The 18,840-nt window shown below is 43.7% G+C and overlaps 1 protein-coding gene across 1 annotated transcript in view; it reads left to right on the forward strand.

The window, feature by feature from the left end:
- Positions 1 to 737: 737 nt before the first annotated feature.
- Positions 738 to 18,840, forward strand: part of LOC311225251 (nardilysin-like) — a 50,643-nt gene continuing 32,540 nt past the window's right edge. Inside the window, 8 exon segments of the mRNA XM_084310467.1 lie at positions 738 to 1,359; positions 1,543 to 1,761; positions 8,203 to 8,455; positions 9,138 to 9,219; positions 12,238 to 12,391; positions 15,467 to 15,540; positions 17,508 to 17,603; positions 18,219 to 18,341. Coding sequence (XP_084166593.1) covers positions 1,550 to 1,761; positions 8,203 to 8,455; positions 9,138 to 9,219; positions 12,238 to 12,391; positions 15,467 to 15,540; positions 17,508 to 17,603; positions 18,219 to 18,341 — 994 coding nt within the window. The 5' untranslated portion in view covers positions 738 to 1,359; positions 1,543 to 1,549.

Consider the following 18,840-nt stretch of genomic DNA (forward strand, 5'->3'; position numbering starts at 1 on the left):
GGAGGAGTCACCAGCGTCACTGAACCGCCGCCATCTTGCCCCAGTCAGCCTTGAGTGAGAGTGAGTGAGCTGCACAGACAAAAATACTCATAACTCGCTGAAATATTGACGGATTTACAAACGGGTTGGTTTGCTATAAACATCAAAGATGTAGTTGTGATGCTGCATACTTATAAAAAAAATATTTTTTAAAGATGTTTTTTTTACAAACCGCTTGAATCATAGCCACGTTAATAATGCTTGTAATACACCAAACCGTTTGTAAATCCGTCAATATTTCAGCGAGTTATGAGTATTTTTGTCTGTGCAGCTCACTCACTCTCACTCAAGGCTGACTGGGGTAAGATGGCGGCGGTTCAGTGACGTCGCTCTCGGCCGGCCGGCAGCGCGGGTAAGCTATCTAGTGTTCTATATATATCTATGGTCGACAGACTCGACAGTCAGTCGTTTTTCATTCGCACGTGTCAGCCAATACACAAACCACGCCCCTGAGGGAGTCGCTCCCCAACTCACAGAGCCAACCAGAGCCTCTTATGTTGAAATGTGTACAACCACTCAGCCAATCACAGCACTCGTTCTTGCCACACAGTCGTCCTACCATCTGTAGAGAGGCCCCCTGGTGTCAAGAAGGAAGGTATGGATGCGTTGCCGTTATATTCAAGGAACTATAAACTTTTGCGCTGTTAAAACTCAGTTTCCATGTCCTTGAGATACCTAAACACCCCAAAGAGTAATCGCTGTCATGAGTATATTCTGAAATGTTGATGACAATGAATTGTGGCATCTAGCAAAACGTAGGCTATTCAGACCACTCTGATTTTTCTCTGTGAAATAGGCTGCATTTGTTGTAATCATTAGATTTGTCGTCACTTTATCTCGATCTTATAGTCTTATCTCGCTGTGGTTGATGATACCTAGTTGCCATAGTAGTAGCGATCAGAGCCCCAGCTCGGGGTAGTATGTTGGTTGTTGGGGACAGTAGATTTTAGCTGACAACACGCGGCTGAATGGGGCGAAACCACCAGACATCCCCTGAATGTATGAATAGACGCATTGTGTCGGCCCGTCGCTGCCTAGACTGGTCTGTCATTGTGGCCCCGCTGGCTGCTGTGCAAACTCATGATCAAACCGATCATCGGCGTGTATCCTATAGAGAGAGAGTCATCGTGTTGTTCCATTAGCCACTCCTCAAGTTGAGCTTCTCTCCAGTCCAGGTAGCTTCGTCATCATAGCTCTGTTTATCAGGCGGACGCGGTGTCTCGCCCCCCTGCTGTTGTTGGGTAGTAGTTGTAGTAAATCACCGGCGACTTGTCCTCCTGTTTACCGTTGCAGTGCTGCTAAACTGTCATCTGTGCTGAGGTACTGTCTATCTGTATGTCGTGTGTGTCATATGTTATGATGAATTGAAAATGGGGGACCCTGATGTAAACTAGACGAAAGTCTTTCTCTGGTCTGCATCCCCTTAACAATTGTATGTATTGAGCCGTACTGTATTGTACCCATTCTGCAATCTGTTAATAAAGTTTTCAATCAATCAATCAGGAGGATCATGCCGCAGACCAACAAGTCCAGAGACGCCGCCTCGGCAGCATCTGGTTCTGCTGCGGGCTCGGTCGAAGGAGGGGCCCCGGAGGAGGAGATGTTGTCCAGGGAAGAGGCGCAGGAAGCCGTTGATGGAGGAGGTGGTGGTCGTGGAGGAGGAGAGGACAATGTTGGGGACAGAGAGATCGTGAAGTCACCCAGTGATCCCAAACAGTACAGGTAATAAACACAGCCACTCCAAAGCCCACAGAACAGACCCACACACTGTGTATAACGTGTATTCTCTGCAGTTAGTGTTTAAAACAGGGGTCTCAAACTCAATTTACCTGGGGGCCGCTGGAGGTAGAGTCTGGGTGAGGCTGGGCCGCATCAAATATTACACAAAAAAAGGGTTTCAAGTATTAAAAAAAAAAGTACAACTGATCCAATCTTCTCAATCTTTAGCAATAACATTTCAGAACATGAACAGTTCTTCAGAACATGAATGGTTCTTCAGAACATAGGCTTCTCAGTGGTGTCAGTGGACTCATCCACAGCTATGGAAATGCACTGTGCATTTTTTTTTTATTCTATCACAAAGCTGTTTAATCAAATCACCAGTCAGTATTTCAGTTATTCTGGTTGCTGTGCGATCTGAGGGGGATTTGCTTTTGTTTGCCTTCAAACATGGTCTCCATCACTCAGTCATACATTATTTTCAAATTGCCACCCTCCACAAGAGCTACCGTTTCTTGGCATATAGTCACATTGGTTTGGTGCTCGGACTCGGGATGAACGCATATTTTTCAGTCCATTCACCTTTGAATTGCAGTTGACTTTTCTTTGAAAATACCATATTTTTCTGCTGGCTGCCTGCTGGCGAAACTAGGCTAGTAGCTACATTTATGATGATTCGCAGACTGTGGGTGAGGGGGGAAAACGCTGACGGGATGCTGAATGTGATTGGACCAGACTCGTACACAGACAGACAGTGGCAGTGCAGCCGGACATGCAGAGCACTGCTCGCAGTCAGAGGAGATAGCGAGGATATATTTGCCTTCCACTTTACTTGATATCACTCCGGAATCACGTTTCAACCAAGTCACTAACATAACGTTGCTGTCATGAGCCTGCGCTATGGTAGCCTACAAGTGATAAAATAAATAAAACTTCCAACTCTCGCGCAACGACTCGGCAAACAGTTGCGCGCCGGCCGCATTAACACTAGGGATGCCCCCCGGACCCCGGTTTTAAACGGGAACCGGTACTATATTAGAAAATACCGGAGTATTTATAAGCTCCGACGTCCTCGGTACTGCTATCGATACTCTAGAGAAATTATTATTATTATTATTATTATTATTATTATTATTATTATTTAAAAGTTGCAAACGATCTATCCTCTCTCTGTCTCTGCACGAGAAGCGAGCCACAGCGAGTCATTATTACACACACTCCTCGCGAGTCGCTCGCTAGTAGTGCTACATACGGGTACTCCTTAATGAAAGTTCTCCGTGCTGAAGCGCGCTGCACACAGACACAGACAGCTCTGAGTCTGCATGCACCGTGACTCGTGATGGCGGATAGAGCGAAGCGTTCTAAAGAAAGTATGGATATACAACGCACGTTGCCACAAGTGCAACAAAACATTTGCCAGTAAGGGTGGCAATACGAGCAATTTATCAAAACATCTGTTGGCAAAACATGATATTAGTGTGCAGAAATGCGCGTATTCGACTGCCTTGCGCGCAGTGTTCCATCTGCATCCACGTCCACTGCCGCCGGTAAGCCAAGATACGGAGTTTCCTAGGCTAATAACGAATTATTACAAATAGGCTAATAAACAAAATAATTGTTTAGCTACAAATACTACAATCTAAACTTTTTATAGATCGTCAAGCTGAGGCGTCAGCCACCAATGTGTCCCAGGCCAGTGAGCCCAGGGCCACCACACATCCTTCCCTCTACCTCCCTCCACCACCCAAAGTCCTTTCACCCTAGCAGCTAGAGGAAGGATGACAGAGGATAGGGTGAACGAGTGTCACAGTTCTGTTAGCCTTTTGCATTTGTTGTTTATTATAAAAAGTCTATAATTCAGAGTCAGACACATTTAAAACATTGTTGCTGCTGTTGCTGAAGAAATTATATTCATTTATATTTATTTATAAAGTTATATAAAAGAACATTGCTGCTGCTGTTGCTGAAGAAATTATATTTATTTATAATACTTATTTATAAAGTTGTATTTATAAATAATAAAGCAATGTTGATTCTGTTCTTAATTAATTGTCTTTTTTTCTTGCAAAAAAAGAACCAAAAAGAACCGATAAGAGTATCGATAAAGTACCGAACCGTTAAGCAGTATCGATAAGAGTAGTAGTATCGATAAAATCCTAACGATACCCATCCCTAATTAACACTAAACGTTGACGTCAAGTAGGGGGCCGCAAAATATCATCCCTCGGGCCGCAATTGGCCCGCGGGCCGCGAGTTTGAGACCCCTGGTTTAAAAGGTCTTGGAAAATCCTCATCATGAAATTCATGCAGCTGATATCAGTTTTTATATCTTTAAATGGCAATGTGCCATATTCAAATGTACTTAGATCTCAAACTACTGGTGTTGGAAATTATTAGCCTTCCTTGACTATAAACACATTAATTGTGTATGGCTGTCCGAGATACAAGAAACTCTTAGTCGACTAATAGTCATTGGACTTTGTCGGTTAATCGATTAGTTGATTTAGCCAAAATCGACATCTGTAAAATAATAGACCTATCTCAAACCCTGCCCTCTTTTCTTGATCCTCCAATCACAACTGTCGCTTACCTCGGACAAACCAAGTTTGTCCGAGGTAAGCGACAGTTGTGATTGGAGGATCAAGAAAAGGGGCAGGGTTTGAGACAGGTCAATGCAGAGGGACCTCCTTGAATCTAGTGCTTACCAGAGAGTTGCTTATAATTCTTTAGTAAATAACCCATCAGTATGGGGACAAACGAATAATCAACCAACAAAATATTGTTCGACCAATTAATAGACTAAGTGGGAACAGCCCTAATTAGTGCAGCCGCGCATATCTCGAGCACCGCTCGCCCGATCCACTTCGCGCTCAGCGGGGTCTATCGCTGCGGACCCAGGGGAGGGCAGTGTCGAATTTGGTGGCGTTTAACCAGATGGTGGCGCTATTATAATAACAAACGCATTATCTCGAGAACCGGTCATCTGATCGACTTCACACTTGGCGGTTGTATTGCTCAGGAGTCAGGACCCAAGGGGGGAGCGAGGTGTCGAATTTGGCCAGTCCCGCCTCGACTACTGCAACGCACTGCTCGCTGGCCTCCCGGCCACTGCCACTAAGCCTCTTCAACTCATTCAGAACGCTGATCTCAAACCTACCGAAGTCGGCCCATGTCACCCCACTTCTTAGGGACCTGCACTGGCTCCCCATTGCTGCACAAATCCGCTTCAAGGCCCTCGACCTGGCATACCGTGCGGCAAAGGGAACCGCTCCCGCCTACCTCCGGTCAATGGTCTCTAACTACACACCCTCAAGACCCCTATGCTCTGCATCTTCTGGCCGCCTCAGATCTACTCCTATCCGAGCTCCCGGAGGGTCATCAAAGAGAAGCCGCCTATTCTCAGTCCTTGCCCCACAATGGTGGAATGAACTACCCACCCCAGTTAGGACAGCCGAAACACGTCCAATCTTTCGCCGTCGACTAAAGACGCACTTCTTCAACCATTATCTGAATAAAAAAATAATAATAATAATCTAACCCTAACTAACCATACTGTCATGCACTTGTCCTAATAAACTAACCTACACTGTAGCACTCAACACTTTGATGAACATTGTTACTCAGCTGATAGAGTTGTGCTCTTCCTGATGGCTTGTCGTACAGAACTTGTAAGTCGCTTTGGATAAAAGCGTCAGCTAAATGACTAAATGTAAATGTTTTTGGCATGCAACTTAAGGGAAAGGGTTGTTTTGCCTAGGGGGATGGGAACGGCGAACAAAGAGCTGTGTGTGTGTGTGTGCTTTACCTATTTGTGGTGTGGGGGGGGGGGGGGGGGGATCAAACTGCTGGCTGATAGTTCCATCAACGTCACACTATTGCTGAGGCCCCAAGGGAGTACAGTGTTGAGTGCAGGGCAGGTCAGTCGAGAACCCTGCAAGCAGCCATACCGCGGTTCTCGAGAGCGCTGCAAACAGCACTTCCTCGCTCCGAACAAACATGCACGTCGTCCCCTGACAGCGCTGCTAACGGCACCGCCGGGAGCCAAGCAATCGGCCTGTTCCGAACGGGCACCGCACTGTTTTTTTTTTTTAAGATTTTTTTTTTAGTGTTTATCGTTTTTTTTTTACTACTGGGCAGTCCAGTAGAGAGAGAGAGAGTGGAGGAACGGGAGACAGAGTGGGGGGGAAGACATTCAGCAACTAACGACGGGTCCGGGAATCGAACCCGGGTCGGCTGTGCCGCGACTCGGCGCGTTATGTGGTTCGCCACTGGGGCGCCCCCCGCACTGGTTGTTTTAAATGGTACATCTTGGTCACGGCCTCCTCCTCTAGGGCTCCTATGTGCACATTTGCCTTGGAGAAATTAACATTTTACATTTAGTCATTTATAGCGGACACTTTTAGACAGTCAGCGGGCGGGCCACACCTCTGGCGGCAAAGGATAAGTGGTATTGTCTGTCTAGCAATTTGCATAGCAGTATAGACATATTAGACTAACGAAACACACGAGCGTAAACAAAACAGCCCCAGAAGGGCATTTGCCAAACAATCGTATGACTTTGCAGTTTGTTTTTCGAAACCTGTAAAACAAGGACATGGCTGTAGTGGCCAGAGAGCCTGGTCCACAAGCCCAAGGTTATTTAACTTCTGCAACAGCTGGGATGTGTGTCTGACCCAGTGAAACTGTCCTTGAGCAAGACGCTAAACCCCTACGTGCTCCAGACCAGCGGTGACACAAACCACCACCCTGTGCTGCGACCTCCGACCCTGCTGGTGAAGAGCGTACACATGTAAGTGTGTGAGCAGGGCCGGACTGGGGAGATAATTCAGGCCGGGAAATATAGTGCGAAATATAGTCCCAGTCAGGCCACTTTTTAAGCGGGGGGGGGGGGGGGTTCCCCCACCTTAATTTCCTGCATTCTGGTGCAGGAATTTGTGAAATTGTACCCTTTAAATGCCAGTGTTTGTGATGACATCACAAATTATTGTAAAAATTATCAGTCTGTTTACTCTCTGTACTCTGTCAGTTTTTTATACTTTAGGAGCACTTTTATTTACTTTTTGCTATGCGACTTACTGTGAAGCACTTTGGTTGACAGGTGTCATGTCTAAATGTGCTATACAATTCAATTAGATTGATTGATTGATTGTCACAGTGATCCCCTGGTTGTTCCCCACTTAGGTTATCTAACTATCGCGTCGCTGCAACTAGAAACACTGGCCTGGCCTGCTTCTAAGTTATGTGGCCTGACTGCAAAAAAAAGAAAGAAAAAAAAGTATTATATAATTATATTTTTATTCTTTTTATCATCAGAAGACTCCCGGTGCTCCCGATGGCCAGTCCGGGCCTGTGTGTGAGTGTCAGAGCGATATGCAATGAAATGAAGTCCTAATCTTGTTCCAAAAACAAACCCCTATAAGGCTTTAACAGTTAATTGTTTTCATTGGTGCACCTTGGTTAAGACCTATTTTAGGGCTGGAGAAACTAACCACCAAGCATAAGCAAAATAGCCTGGAAGAACATTTGCAAACAATGTGACATTGCAATTTGTAAAAAAAAAAACAGTAAAACATAATGGGTTGCCTGGTGGTGAGAGCAGTGTCACACTGCTTACTCTGCACTCTGACCCCTCTGCTGAAATGCCTACATGTATGCGTGTCTCAGGATATGAAAAATAAATCCCTAATCTTAATATGTAATATAGCAATTGAATGTTCCGAGATTCCTTCAGATAAATCATATCATCATCATGCTTCATATCATCTCACCGTCTCGCCTACGATTCCAAACCATAGCTGTCAACATTGGGATTTGAAAAAACGGGAGATTTCGCCCCGCCCCCCCCCCCCCCCCTCCCAATGTAGTCTCTTCCCCCTCGTATGTATATATTTTCTGTTAGGATGTTTGTTGACAGCTGCTCTCTGCTGAGCTGCCTCGTCGCTGACATCTGCTGGTCAAAACCTGTATGTACCCAAGGACTGGGTGAACTACTAATTGCTACATTAAATTAATCAGATACCTGGTTGAAAGTGAAATGCTGTGTACATCCCTGCATTAAATGAATGGAAGTGTCAGTGTTTCTGTAGAGGAGATGGAACGCCTGCTCCTGTCGGCACTGCACAGCCGTGGAATCGCAAGGCCATAGATTTAGAATAGATAGAAAGGGCACATTGTGGTGTATCATAATTAATTTGTTGAATACAATAGGATTTTTATAACGTTGACACAAATTAAGGAATATTTACACTAAGTTCTCTTTGACCTCTTATTTACTTCATTCATTAATTTAATTGTAGGTACTGTTGCAGCCATTTTGTATAAATAAAAAAAAACTGGAAAAATACGGGAAAATATTTTAACGGGAGGACGGCCGGAGAGAAGGTTGAAATACGGGAGAATCCCGGGAAAAACGGGAGGGTTGACAGGTATGTTCCAAACCCACAGGTATGTGGTGCTGGAGAACGGCCTCCGTGCGCTGCTCATCTCAGACTACAGCGGGCCGGCAGCCGCCGCAGACGGGGACTCTGACGGAGAGGAGGGCGAGGAGGGAGAGGAAGGGGAGGAAGAGATGGAGGAAGGCGACTCCGGGGAGGGAACGGACGACGACTCTGAGGCAGACGAGGAAGAGAAGGACAGCGACTTTGAGGATGATGATGAGGACGAAGGGAAGAGGAAGAAAGGGAATTGCGAAAAACAGGTATTTGTGAGACGCCTCAGAATATACAGGTCCGTTCTAATTCTGCCCTCTGTGAATGGAAACCAGGGTCTGTATGTGTGACCTGTTTAAAGGAACACGCCGACATTATGGGAAATTAGCTTACCGTCATCTCCAGAGTCGAAGATGGATTCCAATTTCATCTGTCTCCGTATATGGATAAGCTAGCCTATCTCCGTGTGTCCAGTAGCCTCAGAGAGAGGTCCAGGGTGCATGCTAGCCTAGCTTAGCACAAGGACTGGAAGGTGTAGGGAGCAGCTAGCCTAGCTTAGCCTTTTGGAAATTAGCCTTTTGGCTAAAATTGGGTGCATTTACATCTGTAAAATGTTTTATTAATGTACGCTGTCCCCCTTGATCATATAAAGTAAACCTAACCTAACCTAGCTTAGCACAGGGACTGGAAGCAGTAGGGAGCAGCTAGCCTAGCTCAGCACAATGACTGGAAGCAGTAGGGAGCAGCTAGCCTAGCTAATTTCAACTCCAAAACTGACACACAAAGATGAAATTTATATTAATCTTCTGATCCGACTCAGGGAAATATGGCAAATACGTATGTTTCCCCAAGTATATTTCCTAACTTGCTAATCCTGCTTTGTGGAATACTCCCCAGAGTCCATACAAGCATGTTGTTTAACATGTCTTTATATTCCGTCTTGTGTATCAGTCTGCAGCAGCGTTGTGTGTCGGTGTGGGCAGCTTCAGTGACCCCGGTGACCTCCCTGGCCTCGCCCACTTCCTGGAACACAGTGAGTCTGAACCTTGATGTGACCTCATCATTCAGCGACACCTCCTTGTGCACCCTCTTGTTCTCTTGTCCCTTTGTTGTGTATATATAAAGAGTTTAGTCGTGAAATGAGATGGTCCAAAAAAGTTTATATGATTATTGGTGTGAAAGTGAGATGGAATAATCATGTGAGTTTTAAGATATCTGAAGACCATTGCTTGCAAAATCATGAAATTCTGGAAGGTGTATTACAGCTGCATATTTTAAATATTGAGCACTGCATATGGATAACGATGTGTTTCCTAAATTGTTAATGGCATTAAAGGGGAACTACGGTCAATGTCAGAATGGTCTATGGCGCACCAAATACAGTATATGATTCTAAAACTCACATGTGTGACGTCATCGGGTATAAAGTCTGAAGCTGCTCCGTTGACAATGAATTGGGAGAGATGGTATAGAGATGACACTGACGGTACCCAGAGGAATGAGTATATGGGTACATTTCCTGTTTCAGAACTGAGGAACACTACCATAGAATAAAACTAATTTGGGTATAAAAAATAAATAAAACAAACATTCTGTGGGTCCACAAAATCAGTCTCCCAGTTATTGTCCGTTTAGCAGCTCCAGAACGATATTAAATAAATAAATAAATAAATATATATATATATATATATATGTCTTTCTTTTTGCTTTTACTGCAATAAAAATGATTGGAAGGTGAACAGTAGGGCTGTCTTAAATACTTCAAAGCTTCGTTCGATGGGCATGGGATTCGAATATGAAAATAAAATTCGATTATGTAATTTTGTTTTAAATATATATGAATTTTTTATTTTTTTGCAAAATCAACTCTGCCTCTCTTTGTTAACTACAACAAGCAATGCTGTTTGTTATTTAAGATGAGGTCGGACTCGGCACTGACAGATTTGTGTTCATTGTGCTGCTTTTATAAAGCCTCAAATGACGGCTTATAATATTTCATGAAAGCAAAGTGTTTAGTTTGTCTAAGATTTAAAAAGGTTTAAACTTTACAGCAGTGACAAAGTTGAACACAGTGCTGTACAAGTCCCACAACATAATTTTTTTCTAATTAAATAAAAAAAGAAAAGAAAAACTAATAAAAAGACATTTTAATTTCGAAGCTTCGAATTAAAATCGAATCTCGGCCCCGAAGCTTCGAATTCCAATCTTTTTTTTCCGAAGGTCAGCCCTAGTGAACAGACTGAAAAACCTTATCTTATTTGATAACTTAAACCAGATTATCATATGTGTCCGAATATAAGACGATGCTAATTATAAAACGACCCCTCTTTTTTCAAGACTCATTTTTGGAAAAATACTTTTTGAAGACCAAATCTTGTTTTTTTATGAAGAAATTAATTTGATTGGAAAACAATGATAATAAAACACATCTCTAAGGCGGTCTTTTTGGGCCCGCCGTCTTCTAACATGACACTCTGTAACATCATATTTCTCGGCTGCTCGACAGTTGTTTGATGACTCTGCTTCGTTGATCACCATGATCAAAAAATTGGCATCGTAACTCCTCCTCCTCTGTTGTTTGTTAACTTGCCCGACTTTAACTTTGTTTGAACCGGTCGCTGTGTCTCTCCATCTCTCCAGGCACCTGTCGCTGTGTATGCGTGCCAGCGTGTGTGGTTTTTTTGCACCTGTCACTGCGGGCTGTGTGTATGTGTGAGAGAGAGAGAGAGAGAGAGAGAGACTCACTTGGGGAGCACTCGTTTGGCACGATCTGTTGTTGTGAATGTATAATGATGACATTTACAAGTCTAGACCACGAATATAATACAGATAAGACAGATTTTTAGCACAATACGGTATGTGTATATATATTTCTATTGCAGACGTTAACAACGTTTTCCGTTGGGGACATACAGTTGCAGTTCCAAAAAAGGTAATACATTGCAATATATATCACAACGCTGTGATATTACAATATTGTAACTTGGGGCCTCTGGTGATTCCCACCAATACTTTATATCTGTTGACATCACAGGTTGGAGTCTCACTTCTCTGGTTTCTTTCTGGCTTTGGGAGAGAGTAGCACAGTATCACAATACTGTGATATTACAATATTGTAACTAGTATTGTGATAATATTATCGTATCATGGGTCCTACCTTATATCTGTTGACATCACAGGTGTCTGGTTTCTGGCTGTGAGAGAGTGGCTCATGTTCACAAATATTGATTGAACTTTCCTAGGCCATGGAGATAACATGAATTCTTAATTTGGGTGGTGTTCCCCTTTTAAGGATGAAACCTTCTCTCTTCCCCTCCCCTCTCCTCCTCTTGTCTTCTCTCTTCTCATCTTCTATTCTCTCCTCTTCTCTTCCCCTCTTTTCTCCTCTTATATTATATCCTCTTCTCTTCCCCTCTTCTCCTCTTCTATCCTCTCCTCTTCGTCTATTCTCTCCTCTTCGTCTATTCTCTCCTCTTCTCTCCTCTTCTCTTCCCCTCTTCTCTCTTCTATTATCTCCTCTCTTCTCTTCTCTCTTCTCCTCCCCTCTCCTTCTATTCTCTCCTCTTATCTCCTCTTCTCTTCCCCTCTTCTCTTCTCTTCTCATCTTCTATTCTCTCCTCTTCCCCTCTTCTTTCCCTTTCTCCTCTTATATTCTATCCTCTTCTCTTCTCCTCTTCTATTCTCTCCTCTTCATCTATTCTCTCCTCTTCCCCTCTTCTCTCTTCTATTATCTCCTCTTCTCTCTTCTCCTCCCCTCTCCTTCTATTCTCTTCTCCTCTTCTCTCTTCTCTCTTCTCTCCTCTTCCCCTCTTCTCTTCTCTTCTCTCTTCCCCTCCCCTCTCCTCCTCTTCTCTTCTATCTTCTCATCCATCCTCTTCTCTTCCCCTCATCTCTTCTCTCTTCCCCTCCCCTCTCCTCCTCTTCTCTTCCATCCTCTTCTCTTCCCCTCTTCTCTTCTCCTCTCTCTTCCCCTCCCCTCTCCTCCTCTTCTCTTCTCCTCTTCTCTTCTCCTCTTCTCTTCTCCTCTTCCCCTCTCCTCTCCTCTCCTCAGTGGTGTTCATGGGCAGTGAGAAGTACCCATCAGAGAACGGTTTCGATGCGTTCCTGAAGAAGCACGGTGGGAGTGACAACGCCTCCACGGACTGTGAGAGGACCATCTTCCAGTTTGACGTTCAGAGGAAGCGCTTCAGAGAGGCTCTGGACAGGTGAGGACCGCCGGGGCATCTAGAGATGAACAAGCCCACTCACCGTGACCTGCAAGGGGGTGAAGGCCAGAGGGGTCCGAAATACCTGCCGCATGATTATGGGTTCGATTCACCGTATTCACCTCGCTGCCATATTTGGTCGACTGTAATGTTTGGTACTGAAGTGCCCGTTTCACCTCTGTGTTAAAACTCCACAGTAAAAATATGACTTCAAGAACAGAAATAGTGTAATCTATTTAAACCCATCTGAATTAAACTCCGGACTGAGATGTTTCTTTCTTTGCCGTAGTTTAAAGGTATGGAAGTGAACCAGCCACCTGCGCACCGAGATGCGCTCACAGTAGGGCTGTCACGATTCGTTGCCCTAGTCGACGTTGTCGACGATTACATTTATTCGATTTGCATATTCATGATCGACGCGTCGTATTGTTAATTGTATGTGCCTTTAGAAGCTATGGCAGCTCTTCAGCCTGTGATGACTCCTCTTGCGGGTCGCGCTGTTTCTATGTAAACTCCGCGAGCAACGGGTCCAATAAATACGTTGTAACATGCTTTATATCCTCGCCATTCCTATATGCCCGTCGTGGTTAAAAACTTAACTAAAACCTAACTAACCTAACTAGAACCTAACTAAACTAATGTTAGCTCAGCTGCTAACTAAGCTAAGCTAGCTCACAGGCACAGGAGAAATTGGTTTCATGGAGTTCTAATAGTGAGGAAAGGGGGGGCGGCTCTCTCTCCCTCTCTCTTTCTCTCTGTACGTTCAATGATGATGATCAATGAAGTAGCCAAAAGTAGGGTTGGGCACCGAAAACCCGTTCTAATAGGAACCGGTTACTACACTTTTTTTTTTTTTACTTTGTTAATTAATACCCTAGTTACAGTACAGCAACCAAATTAAACTGTATCAAGTCAACTGAAAATGTGAATAGTATGAAAAAAATTAACATTTAAAAAAATAAATTAAAAAAAATCTCCTGCGAAATAAGCTGTGACCTGTTTTGACCTGCACCTCAAAGAATCGGAATCGAGAATCGTTTAGAACAGGAATCGATATGGAGAATCGGAATCGGAATCGTTCAAATCCAAACGATGCCCAACCCTAGCCAAGAGTTACACTATAAAAACGAACTTGATAGTTGATGATAATAAATATTTCACTTCATTAGCAAAAATATTGTAAAAACATTGAGTCTGCTATAAGCTATTCTCCCTCATGTGTGTATACATTTACTATAGGCTACACTTTTTGACATGGATTAGGCTAATTAGCTTTAACAATCCTGATTCCTGAGCCTATTTTTATTCAAAAGGAAGATATTGATTTAAATTTTAAGTTTTAAGTTTATTTTTTACCCAGGGACATTAATCAACATCTCCAGTTTCCACATCAATGTAAATGTGCCAGAGTTAGTTTTCATCTGTAGTCCCTGCCTACCATGCATGTATATAGCCTATATATAAAAAATACATTTTAATCATATCTCCTGTGCTGGCACAAGCACTACCATAGCGTGGAGTGGAGAGATAACCCACAATACATATAATAATGCATGGAAATATACTAAAAAGCTATTTATGGCCGGTAAAAAAAGTTTTTTTTTATCCACTTTTTTCTCCCATTTTTCTATATTTTCTCCCATCCCAATTTCGTATCATCCAATTCAACCCTCCCCTGTCACGAACGCTGTTTCTTGCCTCCCACAAGCCGGCTGCAATGTGGACTAAGTCATACATAGCACAAGTCCCCTCCGGTACTTGAGGTAACAGCAGTCGCATCTTTTCACCTGCGCAGCTCGATCTCTCAGTGTCGAGGAGTAACGCGTGGGAGGCTCACGCTGCCCCCGACACTTCCTGATTCTACTGCGCAGGCGCACCAACCGACTTGTAGGAGTCGCTTGTTCACAACGTTCGATCCCCACCCTTCAGTTTTCCCTCCCCGTAATACGGCCAATGTGTATTACTGCGGACGACCAGCTAAACTGAAAACAATGTGGAGAGCTGGATTCGAACACGCGAATCCTAGCGTCTCCACACTGGTGGCGAGTGCCTTGCCCACTACACCACCTAGCCGCCCAAGTTTTTTATATCTAAAGCTAAAAAGCATGAGGATACTCATTAAACATTTTGACATATTCAATTGCAAATATAATCAATTGTTGATTTTTCTGGTAAATTAATGGTTTAGATTAATCGACTAATCGATAAAATAATCAACTGATTAATCGTTAACAATCATTGTTAGTGACAGCTAGGGGTGTAACAATGCATCGATCCTAAGGTGACTATTCAACTGCATCGATTTGAAAATGTAAGAATCGATTATATACATTTTTTGCTTTTTATTTAAATGTATTTTAATGTCGATTTTTTATTGACGTATAGTCCATTCATGCTGAGTGAATCAGTTCCCCCAGCCACATTTGTGTATAAATGTTTTTTGGGGGAATTAACTGATAGAAAATGTATCGAATCAAATGAAGATATTTCATGATGCATTGAATCGTTGCCTGATGAATCGTATTCGTAATCTAATCGAATCGTTGTGGGGTCGAATCGTTGCACCCCTAGTGACGGCCCTAGTTCACACCCCTAGTGACGGCCCTAGTTCACACCCCTAGTGACGGCCCTAGTTCACACCCCTAGTGACGGCCCTAGTTCACAGCACTATATAATCCCATCTAGCAACCGCTGATGGTTCTTTGCTTGTTTGTTTGACCATCTGCCATCTGTGGACCTCGGAGGCCACAATCCTATGAAGTGTTCTGTAGCATAAAAGCCTGGCCTTCGATCGAATGAAAGAGTCCGCTAAGCCTCGCGCAGCTCAACACACAGATCAACAGTCTCCGTGGGGACCGGGGAGAGGGAGAGGTCGGGTCACTTAGAGATATATATACAGTGTATTGAGTTTGTCCAGGTCGAGTCAGTGAGTAATCTGCCGTTGTATGTATGTGTGCTGCGCCTGTCCAAATGTGATTGCTGCTTCCTTCGTCCTTGTTCCGGCCTCTGTCCTGGCCGTCTCTCTCGGGCGTGCGCTCCCTGATTATGACCTCTCTGTGCTGCTGTGCCCCACAGGTGGGCTCAGTTCTTCATTTGCCCCCTGATGATAAGAGATGCCATTGACAGGGAGGTGGAGGCTGTTGACAGCGGTGAGTCGAGGCTGGGTATGAGGGGGTGGGGGGGGGGGGGGGGGGGGGGTTGACTTTGTCAACATGTTTTATCTAATAAAATAAAGTTCAGTCTGTTCATCTCACTTCAATAATTTTTATTGCAGAACATGGTCTTTTCTCAAGCAGACGGATGTAAACACTGTAATCTGTGTTGCATGTACCTGACAAACTGAACTGTTTGTATTACAGTCATATTCCAACTTAACTGAATGCACATGTGTGTGTGTGTGGACTACTGTACTATTACAGATATTGAAATGAACAATGCAACTTCCTTATATAAACAGTATCGCCACGCAAAGTATTGCAATACTACTACGTATTGATCGGGGGTTTGCCGGGGGTAATGTCAGTGCCCCTGTGCCCGTCAGTCCTCTCTACAGACAATCAAAGGAAGACAACAATGAAGTTTGTATCGCTTATTTGCTATACAATAGAGTGCACGTTTGATTTTGCTTTGATCGGTAGTGATGCTACCTTTCATGCTGCCAAGCACGAGGCCTTGTTGTGGTTGGAAACCAGGTAGAGGTTTCACTAGGGTTGGGTACCGTTCACATTTGAACCGATACCAGTACCTGTACCAGTTCCTGGAATTTGGTATCGGTACCCAACGGTACCTTTTTTTGGTACTTAACTCTCTCTCTCTGTAATAACAAAAACATTAATTTCAGTCGTAAAAGAAAATATGTCCAAACTTCTCAATTTCAACATTGTTATTTATTTAGAACATTTTGTTATTTATTGTTTGTCACACACCGCACAAAATAAATCGCATGATCGTGTATTATGTTTTAAAATTTCAACATTATCTGGCCATCCTCAGTGAATATGATCAACTCCTCTGACCTCGTCTGGTCTTTTCGAAGACCCAAGAGACGGGACAGTAATATATATATATATATTTGTGTAAAAGGCTCCCTCTTGTCTAGAACAGGGGTTCCCAAACTTTTCAGGCCGGAACCCAGAAAATAAGGCGTCAGAGAGCCGCGGCCCAATGCACATCGTCTGGCTTTTTTTTCTTTTTTTTTTTGCCAGGCGACCGATTTTTTAAGCCAAATATCACTTCAATCCTATTAAGTTAGTTCAAGTTAGTTATTCATTTATATGTGCTATTTATGAGAGGGCTAACTTGTTGCAAAATAATAATGATAATAATAATAGCCTCATTAAAATACTATTGTTGCTTCGGTTGTTTTCAGCGTTTTATGTGCATAATCTGTTATTTAGTTTGAAATGTTCGTTGAAATAAGTAGATTTTACGTTTTTGTTTATTTATTAAGTTAATATAAAACCATATAGTCACATTTTAGAATACAATAGAATAGAATTTTAGAATACAACTAGAAACACTGTCCTGGCCTGCTTCTAAGTTCAGTGGCCTGACAAAAATTTTTTAAATAAAAAAATAAAAAATAAAAAAATAAAAAATAAACAAAATATATATATATATATATATATTTTATTTTATTTTTTTTAATTCATCTCGCGGCCCACCCGTGGCTGCTCGCGGCCCACCTTTGGGTCGCGACCCCGACTTTGGGAACCACTGGTCTAGCATATTACACTCTTATACTAAACATGTAAAGGTACCCAGATTTGTAGCATGAATCGGTACTCTGTCGTACCGATGTAATCCGGTCGGTACCCTTGAATGTACTGACAATAGGTAGGTTTCACCCACGGAGATGATGTGAATAAAGATCCTTATAGCATAGCTATGAATGATTACCAGTAACACCAGCGGGGAACCCTGAAGTAAATCAAGAGGGCTATAAAATGTACCATGAAATGGATCTGGGCCAACCTCTATTCTCCTCAAGAACCTTCGATCGTCCATAAGTAGCGCCCGCCTCTCTCTCTCTTGGCACTGCCATCGTCTCTGCGTTCCTCCCACAGCCAGCTCTCGCTTGGCTCCTCGCTTTACATCTTCTCTCTCTCTCCCCCAGAGTACCAGCTGGCGAAGCCATCGGACTCCCACAGGAAGGAGATGCTGTTTGGCAGCCTTGCGAAGCCGGGACACCCTATGGGCAAGTTCTGCTGGGGTGAGTCGGTTTGGGAGACGCAGCCACTGTGGGACAATATATTACACATACCCCCCCTCCCCTCTCCCCCCCCACCCGCTCCCCCCTGGGGTGCTTGTGTTCAGCGGGAACAAATCGGAACAACTTAGAGATTGGAACAGAGTTTCTTCCTCTTCTGTGAAACGGTTTAGTCCCCCCCCCCCCCCCCCTTCTGTCTTTTTGGCCGGTCTTAAAGGAACACGCCAGCATTTGGGGAAATTAGCTTACCGTCTTCTCCAGAGAGAGACAAGAAGATAGATACCAGTTTCCTCTCTGTGCGTTCAGTAGAAAGATATCTGGCTGCACGTTAGCCTAGCTTAGCACAATGAATGGAAGCGGACATGTACGGTAGCCTACGCATTGTCCAACGAACACCTCTCCCGAAGGCTACCCGTACATGTCCGCTTCCATTCATTGTGCTAAGCTAGGCTAACATGCAGCCAGATAGCTTTCTACTGAACGCACAGAGAGGAAACTGGTATCTTATCTTCTTGTCTCTCTCTGGAGAAGACTGTAGGCTAATTTCCCAAAATGTTGGCCTGTTCCTTTTAAATGATTGCGATTTTATTGTCATTATTGTGGTCTTGTGTCGCCCAGGTAACGCCCAGACGCTGAAGCACGAACCGAGGCAGAAGAAGATCAATGTTTACAAGCGGCTCCGTGCCTTCTGGAAGAGACACTACTCTGCCCACTACATGACCCTGGCAGTGCAGTCCAAAGGTCAGAGCAATTTAGCGCAGCTTTGTTCATTTGTTTTAATAACAAAGGAATCTCAGTCAATGCCGGATACGCTCGCGAAAAAACCGCACTCGGCTTGATTACTCGCCATAGGTCATAGTTAATCAAATAAGGATTAACCGTCACTATAGGATTTCTTGAAGTAATTAAGCTTCAAAAACGTCCCTTCCGCACCACATTTATAAGACTGCGAGGGGATCAAAGAAAAAGACGTCTAAGCTTTCTTTAGACGGGGACGCTTTATAGCGGGGGGAAATTATACCAGGTACTTTTGATGCTCCCGTCGGTTTTCGGTGTAAAGATGACGAGCCGTCAAAGAAAGTACAAAATGAGTTATTACAAAAGGTTTTGTGGAGCCTGGGAGTCTGTAAAAGGCTCAGCCCAAGTATTGTACCGTCGGTACAAACGTTATGGTAATGATCGAGGGAAGCACAATGTCCCATCATCTCCACGCCGCGGTGTTTCACTTATTCTCCGGCAC

This window comes from Notolepis coatsorum, assembly GCF_963971535.1.
Source record: "Notolepis coatsorum genome assembly, chromosome: 3".
Lineage (NCBI taxonomy): Eukaryota > Metazoa > Chordata > Actinopteri > Aulopiformes > Paralepididae > Notolepis > Notolepis coatsorum.